At 39.4% G+C, this 14,401-nt stretch overlaps 1 protein-coding gene across 1 annotated transcript; it reads right to left on the reverse strand.

Moving 5' to 3' along the window:
• Nucleotides 1–1,009: 1,009 nt before the first annotated feature.
• LOC134618375 (ADP-ribosylation factor-like protein 8A) lies at nt 1,010–12,386 on the reverse strand. The gene is made up of 7 exons (XM_063463742.1): nt 11,985–12,386; nt 10,570–10,650; nt 9,208–9,281; nt 8,247–8,340; nt 7,831–7,898; nt 7,433–7,503; nt 1,010–5,869 (listed from the first exon to the last, which is right to left on the reverse strand). The coding sequence occupies exons 1-7, from the start codon at nt 12,105–12,107 to the stop codon at nt 5,817–5,819; spliced, it is 564 nt and encodes a 187-aa protein (XP_063319812.1). The 5' UTR covers nt 12,108–12,386; the 3' UTR covers nt 1,010–5,816.
• Nucleotides 12,387–14,401: the final 2,015 nt, after the last annotated feature.

Genomic DNA, 14,401 nt, shown 5'->3' on the forward strand with positions numbered 1-14,401 from the left:
GCTATTTACCAGTAAAATTCCCTTTATACACCTGGAATGCCCTCTTATTAAACAGTAAGTGGCATCACCTAGTGGCAGTAGAGGGTACTACAGCAAACCTACAAAACATCTTCTGGCAGTTACACCATATCACATTTTTCCTCTGGATTAATCATTAATGTCTTTTTAATCATTTCAGATCTTAACTGCTATAAATCTCCGATACCTCCAGTATGTCAGCCCTGTAATGTGTTGGGAATTATAATGAGTGTTGACCACAAGTCATTTATTTTATCGTGGGAACTGTCTCAGTGTAAAAATACAGCAGCAGATACATTTCACATCAGTTGTGCCAACATCTGCTGTCTGACTGCTGTTTTCGGTTGTTTCTCTGTGGTCTGCAGCCTCAGAGCAGCCCACAGCCTTCAGTCTCACTGCAATCATGCTTGTCATAGAGCAGCTGAACTGCTGAGCTCAGCTGCTGCTGCTCAAGTGACAAATTAGTCTGAATTTGACCCGAAAGCTGACCTAACACACACACACACACACACACACACACACACTCTCTTCAGACACATTAACTGACAGGACACACTGCCCCCTGCTGTCTCATCAGTAATACTGCAACTCAATTTCATATCGATTTTCCATCAGATATACTGGTTTCTTCCAACATGTCACAGACAATACTGCTCCCTGATTGGCTCAGTCAGTTCTGGATTTGACAGTTTGTTTATAGTCTGAAGCTCTCAGTCAACTGTGTAGTAAAAGTTTTTTAATTTTACAGTTACGCCGTACTTTGTACCTGTTTAGGCTAATAAATAATTACAAAATAAAGAAAAAAGTAATGCTTCCCTTAAAGCTGGATATTTAATTACCTTAGCTCAGACAATGTCTGATTACACTGTGAGGAAACTCAAGGCAGACCTAGAGGATTACTTATTCTATGGATACTTATTTATAGTTGGATCTATCTATCTACAAACAAATATAATAAAATCTGGTTAAAAAAAAAATAAGCAATGTATCACATGTTTCGCCATAGTTTTTAATTAGTATCATACACAAGCATGTTTCTATTAAAACACATTATATCAACTTAATTAACCAATAATGTACAAACAGGTTCAAAATGACAGGCTGTCTCACTGTGATCATCCTGCATGTGCAAACTCTGACACACAAAACAACAGCATCAGCAGCATGAGCACAAAGAATCCAGTCAGCATCAGAGCAGAGTCTAAGACGCTTCGGGTTTTGTTCTTTAGAGTCGGCTTCACTTAAAACCAAAACCTTAGGGCATCGCTGAATTTTAGTTTACTTTGTTTTGGTACGTTTCTCTTTCTTGAAGGTTACAATGTTAACTCTTAAAGTGGTTGAAGTGGTGTAAAAGCTGTTTCACTTATAATAAATCAATAAGTTACAAAAAAATGTAAAATTATAAACCTGATGAAAAGGATTTGCAGTACTGGGTGCACACGTAATGAAAAATTGAGAGTATCTGCAGTAATTTTTGAAAGATTAACAAAAAGCTTGGTTTGAAAAGTGCAACACTGTTACCAGTTACATGTTTTAGGGTGTGGATTTTTCAGGTTTTTGCTGCTGATTTATGCAAAAATCCTGACAGCTTTCTGAACGTAAGCGCACAGGATGACCATGAAACATTTTACAACACATCCTGCACAATTGTTTTGCACATGCAGGATCACTGGTCTTCACTAGATTATCTGCCATATATAAAAAAAACAAAAAAGCAAAAATCAGGTCAAACTTTCTATCCCAGTGACCATATTCCAGTGTATTCACCTGTAGGAAAAGCACTGCAAGCTTTGTGTGATTCTCCTCAGTCATAAAAACACAATATTTAAGCACATGTCAATACTTTATTGCACTGTTTTACCTTCATTTCCCCTTGTGCACTTGCATTACTTTTCTGACGGTAATACTCAAGTTGACACACTGGATTAAGGCCATTTTATGGTAAAGTTACACCAAAATATGCATTTACATCATCAGGTCCCACAGATATATAATCCCTGTCCTTAGCATGCAAACAGAAGAGGCCAGAGCCAATCAGAGCAGACCTGCAGGGGGATTTCAAGTTTCACACATTCAGAATAACAAGGACAAAAAAGAACCAACAGCTGTTGTTGAATGGTGCTGATCTGCCTTAATGGACTCTTGGCAGGCTGGTAAACTAGTCAAAGTGGCTGGTGAATCTCAGAGTTTACGAGCCGAGGTGGAACTGAAACGATGAATCTCCACTGTTCAGGTATAGACTGTCCATTTTCCCAAATAAAAAGTAAAAGACGGAGAGACTCTACTGTAAATTCCCCTCTGCAGATAAGTCTGTCTGATGGCTCCAATAACTAAACCGAAAAAAAAGAAGAAAAGACTTTGCTGGCTTGATAGATCTCGAGTGGACAAAGTCAGAAACTGTTGTCTGGTTCAGAAAACACCAGAACCTGAAACCTGGAGCAGCTGGAGAGCAAACAGAGCTTTCTGAGGCTGAGGGAGATTCAGTTTTCTCTTTTCTAGCGCTGGTTGTGCTTACTGTTGGTTGGTTATGAAAATACTGCACCTACTGGGGCTGCCAGCTCACGAACACAGCTCCTTCAGATCGCTGGCTCTGGGCGGTTGTTAAGAAATAAGCAGCTTTTCACTGTCGGGATAAAGAAGGCCAAACTGCAGATTTAGCGATACCACTGGTAATAATATCTGTATAACTTTAACCTCACATTCTTCTAAGTTTTGCACGGAGTTGCTTGGATTTCAACTTCAAAGGGCTGCACTGTCTCAAGCCTCCAGTGCGGTAGCGCTTAGCTAATTTTCTCAGGGCTTTTGAACAGAGTTGCTAAAAACTAGAGTTCAGTCTTTGTTTTTTGGCGTGGGAGCATGTATCTTGCACCCTCTGACATTCAATCTCGATTTCCTGAGTCGGCATTTTTAAGAGTTCAGTGTCATACGTCTACCAAGCAAACCTCTCGGAAGCATACATGATCTGTGATCTGTGGAGTTCCTTGGAAGCACAATCTTTTATTGTTGGAACTTCCATTTTAGAGATTTTCAGCTGGGCTAACAGCATTCTTAACAATCACTATTTAAGGTGATATTTAAGACTGTAAATTGAATATTTTGAATTAAAACTGATGTTTGGACGAATCAAGCACTTTTAACAGAACCACTTGACCTCCTGTGACTGCACTGCCACAAGAGGTGTTGAGATTAGTTTGTGTTGTTGGTTGTTAGCAGGGTATCTAAAAAAAGGTTTGGCTGGATTTCCAAGAAAATGTTAGCAAAGTGGGCTGTTTGAATCCTGTTTTTTTTTTCAATTTCAACAATATTTAATGATCTATATGTTTGTGTCACAGGAACACAGGCTTTACCTAAAATTTTAAGGCAGACTAACCTTATTTGTCGCGACAGTGTAAAGCAGGTAAGTGTGTGCACTGCTGACAGTCTGACCACATTTAAGCAAAGCAAACAAATTACAGAACAAACACGTAATGCGTCTTCCTTTTCCTGTCTGATTAGCTGCTGCCAGGACCAGGATGTCATGTGATCCAACAGGAGTTGACCAAAATGAAATCCAAATGAGACAAACAGGTGACGTGGCATGCCTAAACAATATTAATGTTAAGGGTGTTCCAGTGCTACGTTATGGAAACCATTTTGGGAGGGAGACCTTCCAACCACCTTCTGCGACCTGACATAATTATATGATAACTTGTTGTCAACACTGTGCCTAGACACCTAAAGGTTCAACATTAGCCTGGAGGTCAAGTCCAGCTAACTGAGCACCAACTGAACATATAAATATAAATTATACAAATAAGAGTAAAGTGATATCTCTGTGTAGCATCATTTTGATACCAGCAACACCCAAAATAAAGTCCTCTTGTTGTTTTCAATATATATACAAACGTTTGCTGTAGAGAGTTTATGTAGACGTTCACGGCTCCCAAGTGTCAAAAGAAATGATGTGTGCATTTATGTGTGCATGATTTGTAGAAAAAGCATCGATTTCAAGACCTAATATGCAAAACTATGACCAAAAACACTTAAATATAACTATGCAAGTAAATGTGAAAGACTCATTTCCAAAACATGTAATCCAAACTTGGAAATAAAGAGCAAACTGAATTTTTAACTTTCTTAACCATGTCCTGATTTTAGTTCATTTGTATAATGACTTAATTCTAATTATGAACATGATATTAAAAAAGTGAACAGGAATATTGTTTTGATTTTAAAATAATAAAAACTGGCAATTATGTCCAGTTTCTGGTGAAAACTTTAGTTCTTTCCAATTTCAGTTCAATTCTGTTTATGTTCATTCGATGGAATTTGATCATTTTCAGACCTTTCTGTGCACAAAATGACAAATAATTTTTAATCCATATTTGTAGTCAGATGAACAAATATGGGAGATATTTATGATGCCATCTTGTGGTGATTACAAATAACACGTTGTCAAATCTGATGTGAGGTATTAATAAGGTGAATAAATATGTGTATAAAAATCTGATACGTGAGGGTTTCTCCAAGTCAAGCAAACTACACGGTACATGGTCATTTTGGCCAACATGACGTGATAGCTGCATGTGATCACATGACCCCCGCTGTCCAATCAGCAGACATTTCAGAGCAGTAAACACTGAAGTCTAGTTAGACAACCATATTCGACTTATGAAGTCAAAAAAACGACAATAAAAAAAAGAAGAAGCAAAAAAAACAAATACAAAATAAAAAGCTTATTACAGAGATATGAACATAAACACTTCTTTAGTTAAGGTACCATTTCCTTAAGTCTGGACAGATCAGGTTATGTCACAATAAGAAGATTATTAACATTATTCTCATTATTAATATCTTACAAAAAACAAAATTAACAGTGCAATAAAAAGGTATTTAACCCCTCGCTCCGCAAGAGAGAGAGAGGGAGACGACGAGGGGCGGGGCTTGGTGACAAGGAAGGACAGAACGAAGGTAACATCCAAAAGAAAAGAAAGGGAACAGAGAGGGAATACAGAGGAGGAGAAGCAGTTTGCAACAGACGAAGGAGGAAGAAGAGGAGGTTCTCAGGATTATATGAAGGATGGAAGATATGGAGGTAGAACGGGAAAATGGGAGAAAGACGAGAAGAAATAAATGATTTGTGGTGATGGCATTTGGAGGGGGCTGAAAAGGCTCATGGGAAATCTTTAGGAAAGATGCACACAACAGCCGCTCATTAACCAGCTAATAATGCTTAACATGTGTCTTTATGGCCATTAATCTAAAATAATAACAGCTTCTCCTGATCATTAAGACTAAAAATGGCTGAAAAACATTTGATCGTTTAAAATCAGGTAATGATGGCGGCTGTTGAGCGAATCTGTAAAGATGCACAGATACCACTTTTCCTGCTGTCAGTCGTCTTTTACCATGCAATCATGCACAGTACTTACAGGTTTTAATGTGTCTGCCTTCATACATGAACAATACAGGTCGGTACTCTACATAATGCTTCTTTGAATAATGCTTTGAAGAACCAGAAATGGACCATCTAGATCCTTCTGCAGATGCAGGCAAGTGCTGATTTTGGGCTTGTGCTGATTTTGGCTGCATCAGTGCACACGGGGAAGTTCTGTAGCCATGGCTTTGCTTTGGTTTCTTATGTGTTCAACCTGCTATGATACTTCATCAAAAAACAAAGAGGTATCAGTGCATCCAAAGGTGTAGAGGGATCAGGTAACTGGGGTTAGGCGGTATTAAGAGGGGTAGATGACAGAGAGGATAGATGGGGGTATTGGGGTAGGTGGGCTTGGCCTGTACTGTTGGGAATGTGTCATTTCTCAGGAACTCCTCTTAGTCCTGGAGTGTTGGATCAACCACTGAAGAGTGATGTCTGCAGAGAGAGGTGTGACGTCAGCATTGCATAGAGGCGCGTGAACAGAAATCAGAGAAGAAAAAAAAAGTAAAGAGCAACTTTCAGTCTTAGCTTTTGGCTTGAAGCTCGTTTCTTTAACATGTTTTATATGTGTAAACACTAATTGAAAACCGTGTACTTTTCAGGCTGGCCATGATGTAAGCTCAGACTGTTGATGGCTCAGCTCTTCTAAGCTGACAAATCTCATATACAGAGTGAGCTGGTTAAGCTGCTTCAGCCTGCCCACAGCTGCTCATCTGCAAGCCACTTTACATCCCCAGTTCCTCCATTCAGGCCGTTGCTAGAAAGGGTGTGGATGTCCCATAAATGAGCCATACTGGTAAAAATACATGACTGTGGATGGGACCATCAATCTTCTTTTGATTATAATGGTGTTTAATCTGAAGTTAAAGGGGGCAAACTTTGTACTGAACATGGTAATGTGCAAATATATATTATATTTGATTATAATATATTGGAGTCTTTGAACACCTACAGCCTGAAGTCACCAGTGCTCTCTGAGTGCTGTTCACCAGTTTTCCTGTCTTGTCACTGATGTCATTGTTGCACAGTCGCTTTCTTCCTACATGTGTTTTCTTTTGTTGTTTTGACTCTTAGCCTGATAAACACAGACTCATCATCAACTGCTATATAACTTACAAAATGAGTAAGAAATAACTGGTTTCATGATACTTCTCAGCACTTGATGTTTCGTAGTTAATAACTGAGATGTAAAAACTTGTGCCAGACATATTACAGGGATGATAATGGGACTGTGAGAAATAAGGTCCCCAATGTGCTTTCATAAAAAGTCAAAGCTTTCTTTTTCTCACATTCACACAGTTGAGATGGGCTCCAGTGGCCCCGCGACCCTGAACTGGATAAACGTAACAGAAGCGATTGATGGATGGATAAAATAAATAAGAAGATCTATAATTAATATATTATATTCATTAATACTGACAGTTTTTTTTTGGTAATAATTGTCTATACAAACTCTTTCATAGTGCTTTTTTTCAATAGCCCGACAGCACTATGAAAGTAACTGCAACATCCTTTGATGTCCACATAAATTCATGTTAAATGATGAATGAAATTTACTCGTTCATTTAAAGTGACAAAATGAAAACATTTTTTAACAACTTACCATCACAAGCTTTGTTTCTGTGGTTTACGCATACATAGCACGTGTCTTAATGGAAACCAAAGTTAAAGATCTGAACAAACCTCCTGTCTCTGTGGTCTCATTAATGTTTCTCAGGGATTTCACTGCGTTCAGCAGAGACAAAAGTTATCAGCCAAACACACGTACACGTGTTTGTGCAATTTAACAGACACTGAGTGTTTTGCTGGTTGACTTTTAGGTTTATGCTGGTTTTAACTTATTTGCCAGAAACTTCAATTTGGCATGGAAATGTAACGATATGTTTGTTTTGTTTCCACAAAATAACAATACTGTTCTGAACATAACTTTATAGTTTAATGCACAAAGAACATACATTTTTTTTAATTTATGAGCGTGTGTGTGTGTTTGTGTTGTACCAATGTTGTCTTTCTCTTTGCAGGAGATGGAGTAGCAGCAGATCTCTCTGTCCTGGATTGCCGACAGATTCCTGATCAAAAACACAAACACACACAAGGTCAAAGAAAAATGTATTCCATTCAGAAGAATTTTGAATTTAACTTCGTTTTTCGAGCTAGAATTCATCAAAAATTGATGTATGAAAGTGTACAGAAATAGAAAAAAATATGTGACGTCAAAAGGTTGTTTTGCCTTTAGAAAAAAATGTTTGCTCACTGGATGTTTTTTAGGCATTCAGTGAAAAAGTTAATTTTGGACACTGAGTGTGATGATACTACAGCCCATGCACCAAACGACTCCACAGGGGAGCATCAGGTCTGAGTCAGAAGTGAGACTCAGCGTGTTGGCGTTGACTTACATCCTCTCTATGAGCTCCTTCTCATCCAAAGCTCCTGGTAGGTCTCTCTTATTCCCCAGAACCAAAACCTGGAGACGCAGGTGGAAGAAAAATCAGCTGAACATATTGCAATATTTAGTTTTACTTGTTAAATGGCAGCTGTAAACAGCAGACTATCTGCATAAATATGGAAAAGGCCTGAGCTTTATCTAATTCAAACAGTTAACTCTGGTTATTTCTTAAATGTGCTCTCCCCTCATTTCCTCTAGTGGCTTGATAACTGCTCTTCTGTCTGTTTAGCTTCTGCTAGGTTCAGCTGGTTCCCATTTCATGTTGTGCATCAATGTCATGTGTCGCTATCAGCTTTGTGTTTGTGTAAGTCGGGCTCAGTGGGACAGCTCGGCTCTGCTTGGGTCAGTTGGGTTTGTTGTTCTTACAGGAATCCCCTGCAGCTGCGGTTTGTCCAGCAGGTTGTGGAGTTCATTCTTGGAGGCTTCAATCTTCTCTGGGTCTGCTGCATCCACCATGTAACTGCAACAGGAAAAAACAAAAAGCAAGACAAAATTAAGTGGGAAGGTCGAGGGCTGAAAAATAGTCAACACAATATTGGGAGAAAAATTCTTGTTCCTCTAAGGTCCACTAGAGGAAAATCAAGGTCCAGAAAGAATAATTAGGGGCTTCAACTGATTCCAATGACTGAAATGAGCCTCTTGACCATGTTTTGTAGTCTGTGCCTATAGCAGCCCTTAATGAAATTATTTGACATATATCATGACTTGATGTGAAGTTAAGCGTCTAAAAATCTGTTCAGCAGTAATTCTATTATTTCATTGATCTGCTAATAATACAGGACAGCGGGCATCTCGGGTATCTTTGTGTTAAATGTGACAGTTTATGTATTGCTTGCATTAGCTGGTAACTAAGAACTCCATTGTCTCATCTAAACACGGCCACTAAAACACTCTACTAATTGCTAAGAATGTCCATGGTTAATATACAGTATATGGAAAACCTGTGTAAAAAGTCATCAACTTCACAAATAAAATTTGCTTCACTTCACATTTTAAGATATCAAGGTTGATGAAAATGTTTGGGAGCCTTTCAGCATCACTGTTACTGCATCTCAGCTGCATTTGCAAACCAACGTTGGTGCTTCTTGTTACATAAATCTGACCCACATTCACTGCAGCGCTCCTGTCACATCTCAACAACACAACTGGGTTAATATGAGAAGCCTGCATTTCTAAAGATCAGTTTCAAGGGTTTTTCTAACATGTGTTCATTAATCTGACCACTCATACCCACAGCAGTTTTACAGCTCAGGGCTTGCACTTTTTCTTTTTACATTTAGGAGGTTCTATAGTCAGGAATATCTCAGTTAATGAAACCAGGACTTACACGATAGCGCTGACTCCTCGACAGTAACGCTCCCACATGCTCCTGAACCGAGGCTGACCGCCGATATCCCACAGCTACAAACACAAGGAAGAAGAAACCAAGTGAGAACTACAAATTTAACATAAACTACAAATTAAAAGGCAAAAGCAATAATATTGATAAAAAAGTAAAAATAATGCCAATATTATTATTTTTGTTAAAATTGCTGTTTTTAAAGGTGTATAATGCTAAGTACCAGAATGATTGCTATGATTTATAAATTGAGGAGAAAAGAAACCCCCCCAAAAGAAACAACAAAAATCCCCAGCTGTTTTGTAAAATCTTTTTTAAATTGTTTTAATGGTTTTTTAAAGGCTCGGTCACTCAGGCACAGCTGGCTGCCGGCGGAGCTCACGGGCACGTCACTGCAACCCCCCCTGGCTTCTGCTCCGCGGCTGCTGAGTGACCCCTCATCTGGGGCTCTCCTCAGCTCTTTCCGGGAGAGTGGCACGTCTGCCCCTCTGTTGGTCTTCCTTGGTCTCTCGTGCTCTGGGGGCCTCTGGATGTCTGGGGCCTGGATCTCCTCCATACCTGCTTCATGCCCTGGAGGATGGGGCTACGGCCCCCCCACACCCTCTAGCAGATCATTACATGAAGGAACCTTTTAAAAACAAGCGCGCTCACGCTCACAGGTGTACACACGGGTGCACACACACACAAACTACACCCTTTTTGGCTCCTACCTCAAAGAACACTGTGCGCTTACATGCAGCATAATAATATTCAATATTTAATATTTACTGCTATATACACATAGAGTATCGCGATGGTGTTGTGTTTATTATATTGCTGTTTTTGTTTGCTTGTTTTCTTTTTTTCTCTCAACAGGTGATCCAGGTGATATATATAAAAATATGTTGGGGTTTTTTTGCCCCCCCCCCCCCTTTTCTTTGCCCTTCATCACTATTCCTCTTCCCCGCTGTCTTTGTTCCCCTCCCTCCCCCCGGTCATGTCAGTCCCGTCTGTAACAACTGAAAATAAAATAAAATAAATAATAACAACAAAGGTCAATCAAATGGACCAATACGGCAAGGCAGGGATGGTCCACTTGGTAAAGTAATTCCATTGGGCTTCTCTCTTTGCCTTCAGACAATAATCTGATGGCAAAAGAACCAAACGGGACAGGCGGCAAAAAAAAATAAAAATCTTTTTTAATGTAAATTATTTTTGGCATTGTAAACCACAGATTACCTTAAATATCTCATTTAATCCCTTATAATGCTAAATACATGTTTTATGGATTATTGTTTCAAAATAATTTGAAAAAAAAAAAAAAGAATCCACAAAGCACACATGACAAAGGCAGCAAACGGAGCTACCGACCTTGATGGTGACGTTGCCTTTAGTGATCTTCCTCATGTTGAATCCGACTGTGGGAATCATGTCTTCACTGAACTGACCAGACTGAAAAACACAAAGAAACGTACAGTTATACAAAGACTATATCATAAAAGGTGCAGAGAGTAACTCTGACATCATCCACTGGCTGGTAAAGTTCATTTGGAAAGTTTAGCTACTCACTTTGTGTGAATCAACCGTTCAGATAACCACAATAAAAATAAGACTTTTGGAAAAGCCAAAAACAATATTGAGTTCTCACTAAAATAAAACATACAGGAAGTATCCTAAGTGTTACTTTTGTATTTTAACACTTACTTTGAACCTATATATATGAAAAATAAGGATATCCACAGCTCAGAGCCAGCTACAGCAGCATGGCCATTATAAAGTTTAATCATTTTTGTTGTTATGAAAACACCATTGAAGCTTGATTTTTGTTTTGATATGTTTTCAGTTATAGTTTCGTAGAAAGAAAATCTGAATCTGCAAAATATCGACAGGTCACAGAAAAGTCTGAAATCATGAAGGCCAAAAAGTTGGCTTCCAAAAAGTTGAACCCCCCCCCCCCAAACAAACAAACATAGCTAACACTAAACCTAAACAAAAAACTACAGTGAAACTACATAGAACATCTATAAATTGTAAATATAAACTTAACAGAACATTGTTCTCCTAGTTTTTTTAAGGGAAAGAAGAGCATTTATGAGAAAAAAAGCATATTTTATAAAGCATCTTCAGACTCAAAGATAATAGAAGTGAAAACCTGTGCAGATCTAATATCTGTCACACAGAAAACTGATGGTGAATCAATAAAAGAATCTGAGCCATAAGAATAATCAATAATGGTGTCAAAATCAATAAAACACAACCAAGGAAACCTCACCGAGTTAAGGACAATATATGTTAGTGGGTCACTCAATCATTAACTATGTTACTGGGCAGCACAGGAGGCTTATGAGGTATGACAGGGGGGTGACTAGTGTGTGACAGGGAAGGTCACTCTGACATGAGCTGGGCAGGGTCGGGTTGGGCTGGGGGGGCGCCCATCATCACTAGACATGAAAGTCTCAACAGCGGCCCTGATAACAGCACTAAGCATGACAGTCCAGTCCCAAAGGGTGGCCTTCACTTCTGTCCAAAGCCCACCGGTGCAAATGTAAAAGCAGTTGTCATAAATTATCGCTCGATCATGGGGTTCATGCGAAGCGTTAGCAGCTTCTATCACCGGGGGGGGGGCATGAAGTCGGGCTGCAGCTCTGTGCAGAAACTGATTTAACAGCCACCTTATCGACTCCTGTTGGAGACACGCTGACCTCACCGCTGCAGGACAACAATGGATGCAGCCAGATGCTAACTGACAGCTGGCACATCTGCTAGCAGTTAAAAATTAGCCTTACCGCTATCACATTAACGAAGGTCGTCTTCCCCGAGTACTGCAGCCCAACTAGGGTCAGCTCCATCTCCTCCTTCCAGAAGAGCGCCTTGAACCAGTCCAGCAGCTTGTTGATAAGCGCTATCATCTTTGTCTTCTGCTGCTAATGCTAATGCTAGCTGCGGCTGATGCTGCTACGTCTTGATTGCTATGCTAGCTTGTTAGCTGGCTGGCTAACGCCCCGACGGTTCTGCTGTTTTGGAGGCTGACAGTCACTATGACAACCGCGGACGGCACCAAGAGAACCAAACACACCGGTAGACTTAACATGTAACGGCGCACGGGTTTAATCAATTGGTGTTTTCAGCCTCGGACGTCTGCTGTGGTGTTTACTAGCTACGCCTTTTACTCACAGCTATGTCAAATACGAAAGTAACGCAGCTCATCACATCCGGTGTGGCACCCTTCAAAATAAAACAGTACACGAAAAAACTTATGTTCAAACCTTAAATTAAACAAACGTTTAGCGTGGGCACGTATACATGTATACAAGAGGGTCTCTACAGTAAATAAAATTAAAGCTGTTTTAGTCTACAGTTTTAATTTTCATTAGGTACGTTTAAATCGTTAGTTAACGTGTTAGGGGGTTATCGGGGCTGCTTCCTGTTTGGGTGGGGCTGATACATGAAGAAGAAAGCAAAGCAAAGAGGAGTCAGACGTATGAATGAAACACTGCCCTCATTCGGCTGTTCACGCTAAAAAAATACACAGATTTTTCTCCTTTTTCTGGTTTAAACTTCATAATAATAGAAGTTTATCATGTTAGAAAAACACACATTTTCATTTTAAAAAAGTTTGCTTTGCTATGTAATTATTTAACTTGGAGCACTTTCTTTAAATGAATTCATAAAGGACTGACTAGGGAATGGCACTAGGGCCACCACTAGAGGACACCGTGAGGTGCGTCATTCGTGAAACACATTTGGCAGTAAAGGGAAGTAAATATTGTAATATCTTATCAATGACGAATAACGAGTCATTTCAGATCAAATTTTAAGGCACATCTCTAGAAATGACTTTCTGCAAACCAGATATATGTATTTTGTTGTATATGTTTTTCTTATAGTTTTATGTGCCCTTGTGCCTTTACATTAACTTTCTATATGTCCTGTCCTGGCCTACTGACTCCACAGTGGCTGCTAAGCACATCCTGAGAGTTCTCAGGAAGAAAACCCTGAGTCAAAAGCTGCTGGTGACCTTTTACATCCCCTCTATAAAGAAGACTGTCGGCTGCTCTCTGCCCTCCCAGCAGGGCTTGTACACCTTTGCTGCCTCGCGAAGGCCAAAAATGTTTAGAAGGACCCCTCGCATCCTCGATTTAACCTGTTTCACCTCTTGCCCTCTGGCAGCTGCTACGGGGCCATCTAATTAAGGACAACAGGTTTCAACAAATTTTTAATCTAAGATGTATAACAATGATGGGCCTCAGCAGACATCGATGATCCGTGTCTCTCTCTTCTTCTGACCTACCTCTCTGTCAGCTTCTCTCGTCCATCTCTCTCTCTCATTGCTCTGTGTTAAATCATATAAATATGATTTAATGTGTTTTGTGCAATAACTTGCACACAATGTACAAGTTATTTCACATTATGTGTGAGGACAGTCACCACTATGAAATAAATGTTTTTGTTTCTGGAATAATTAAAGCTAATATGAAGCACTTACTCACTGTGCATGTCTGCATTATTAGCAATTTTCTTTGCAATATTCACGCTATTGATAATTGATTGTGCAATAAATGCATTATTAGTAACACTTTAAACATTCATCTTTTTTACATTTAATGTTGAAATGATTGTATGTTTCCTTTCTTGCATGTGAAATCGTAGGCTCTTAGTTATAATTCCAGTAATATGAAGCCATTCATCTTAGAGTTCAACCTGAACCTGGACTGAATTAGTCATAATTTAATAAAGTGTTTTCCCATTTACAGGCACTGAAAGTAGATGGGGTGGGTCATGTTTTGCCTTGATTATGTCAAGTGCAGGACTTAAGGCTTTTAACTAAAATAATTGGACAAATAGTACACGTGGCAGAATCTGAAACCAGAATCACATTTTGTTAAAAGACCATTTTTTCTATAACAGACTTTGAACATCGGTCACGGCACAGATCATTGTTTCCAGGCAAAGCTGCCCCAGTTTCATGTCCATGACACAGAGGACCAGAAACAAGCACCAGCGCCCTGAATGTTTGATCTGCTTTCTGATGATTCACTTTGAACAGCTGGCAGCTGAAGGAACTTTGAATGGACAGCAACACCAACGAAAAATCATTTCTGATGTCAGGAGGTGCGCTTTTTGAACTTTTTGAACAGAAGAATGTTACATCTTTTAATATTTTTGCTCGAAGGGCTGAAGAAGCATTTTTCTTCAGTATACC

The sequence above is a fragment of the Pelmatolapia mariae genome, linkage group LG20 (genome assembly GCF_036321145.2).
Source record: "Pelmatolapia mariae isolate MD_Pm_ZW linkage group LG20, Pm_UMD_F_2, whole genome shotgun sequence".
NCBI lineage: Eukaryota > Metazoa > Chordata > Actinopteri > Cichliformes > Cichlidae > Pelmatolapia > Pelmatolapia mariae.

What these genes read in the sequence shown, in the direction of transcription:
- LOC134618375 (XM_063463742.1), bottom strand. Translation starts at nt 12,107, where the DNA reads ATGATAGCGCTTATCAACAAGCTGCTGGACTGGTTCAAGGCGCTCTTC. An exon ending in AAGGCAACGTCACCATCAAG is followed by an intron (nt 9,282 to 10,569) that starts GTCGGTAGCTCC and finishes TTGTGTTTGTAG; the next exon opens with CTGTGGGATATCGGCGGTCA. An exon ending in AAGGAGCTCATAGAGAGGAT is followed by an intron (nt 7,504 to 7,830) that starts GTAAGTCAACGC and finishes GTTTTTGATCAG; the next exon opens with GAATCTGTCGGCAATCCAGG.